The sequence below is a fragment of the Conger conger genome, chromosome 7 (assembly GCF_963514075.1).
Source record: "Conger conger chromosome 7, fConCon1.1, whole genome shotgun sequence".
In the NCBI taxonomy this organism is placed as follows: domain Eukaryota; kingdom Metazoa; phylum Chordata; class Actinopteri; order Anguilliformes; family Congridae; genus Conger; species Conger conger.
In genome coordinates, this window is record NC_083766.1 from 57,043,654 (window position 1) to 57,044,866 (window position 1,213).

At 50.5% G+C, this 1,213-nt stretch overlaps 1 protein-coding gene across 1 annotated transcript in view; it reads left to right on the forward strand.

Moving 5' to 3' along the window:
- Window positions 1-671, forward strand: part of si:dkey-5g14.1 (lysosomal proton-coupled steroid conjugate and bile acid symporter SLC46A3) — a 10,501-nt gene extending 9,830 nt beyond the window's left edge. The window contains exon 6 of the mRNA XM_061247845.1: window positions 198-671. Within this exon, the coding sequence (XP_061103829.1) occupies window positions 198-300 (103 nt within the window). The 3' untranslated portion in view covers window positions 301-671. The remainder of the gene's footprint in view (window positions 1-197) is intronic.
- The last annotated feature ends 542 nt before the right edge of the window (window positions 672-1,213 follow it).

Here is a 1,213-nt window from a genome sequence, read left to right on the forward strand (position 1 = left end):
CTCCCTCTCCCTCTCTCTCTCTCTCTTATGCTCTCATGCTCTCTCTCTCTCATGCTCTCCCTCCCTCTCTCTCTCATGCTCTCTCTCCCTCTCTCTCTCTCTCTCATGCTCTCCCTCCCTCTCTCTCTCATGCTCTCTCCCTCTCTCTCTCTCTTATACTCTCTCATGCTCTCTCTCTCTCTCTCTCTCTCTCTCAGTGCGGTGGTGATCGTTGGCCCAGAGGAAGCCAAGGAGAAGGAGGAGGAGGCAATTTTACCTCAGGAGGAAACGTACCCTGAGGAGAACGAGCCTCTGGCCTGACTGAAAGGGAAACGGAGGAGCGTGACTGTCGGTTTTCTGCCTCCGCGGACGAACCTGGAGCCACACATGTCTTTATTTTCGGGGGTAACACGTGCGCAGCCGCTGAGTTATTTTGGTGAGAAGTCACTATCTAGACTGAGGCCCTGCAGGCCTGAAGCACGGGCAGGGGAGAGACCATTCCTCCGTGCGCTCACGTCATTGTGTGAACTTTGGTCTGCTGTGCAGAAGCTGCATGTGCAGACATGGAAGTCACGTGACATTTAGCTGCCTTTGTGTGTGACAGGCTGAAGGCAGGGTTGCCACAAATATCCAGGCCAAAAGACATTGAAAACCAGCACAAATGCAGACAAATGTAGCCAAAACCGGTGACAGACGGGTAGGGGGGGTGGGGGGATTGCGTAATGGACCGGGGGTGGGCGTAACGCTGGCAGACCAGGGGGGCAACAAAACTGCTCTAACTGCGCTGTGCTGTCACCTGCCCCGCGACCACACCTGCTGAATCACAGCTCAAAAAATGTGCCCCAATGTTGTGTGCCCAAAAAAGGCTGGGGCACTTCTCTCCGTTCACTTGAGGTTTTATTGCCATTTTTCAAATATATAACATAAGTTGTCGCAGCACACTGTGAAAGATAGCTGTATTTGAACTGCATTGAACTTAGACGCTGGTTTTAGATTGTGTAAATGATTCTGGAGCACGGTGATGAAATATCGGAGGCCACGACTTTGTGGCAGGAGAGTGAGGCGAGATTAACTGAAGGACAAAAAGCACTACGGTATTGCGTGAATTTCAATGGGATTTAATTTCCATATTTTCCTGAAGTATGTGGAGTGTTTTCCAGTTAAGAGGAGTCAGAAACAGTCAAGCATTTTAGCCCCTGCCGTCTTCAGTGCAATGGTATTAGGTGAATATTTC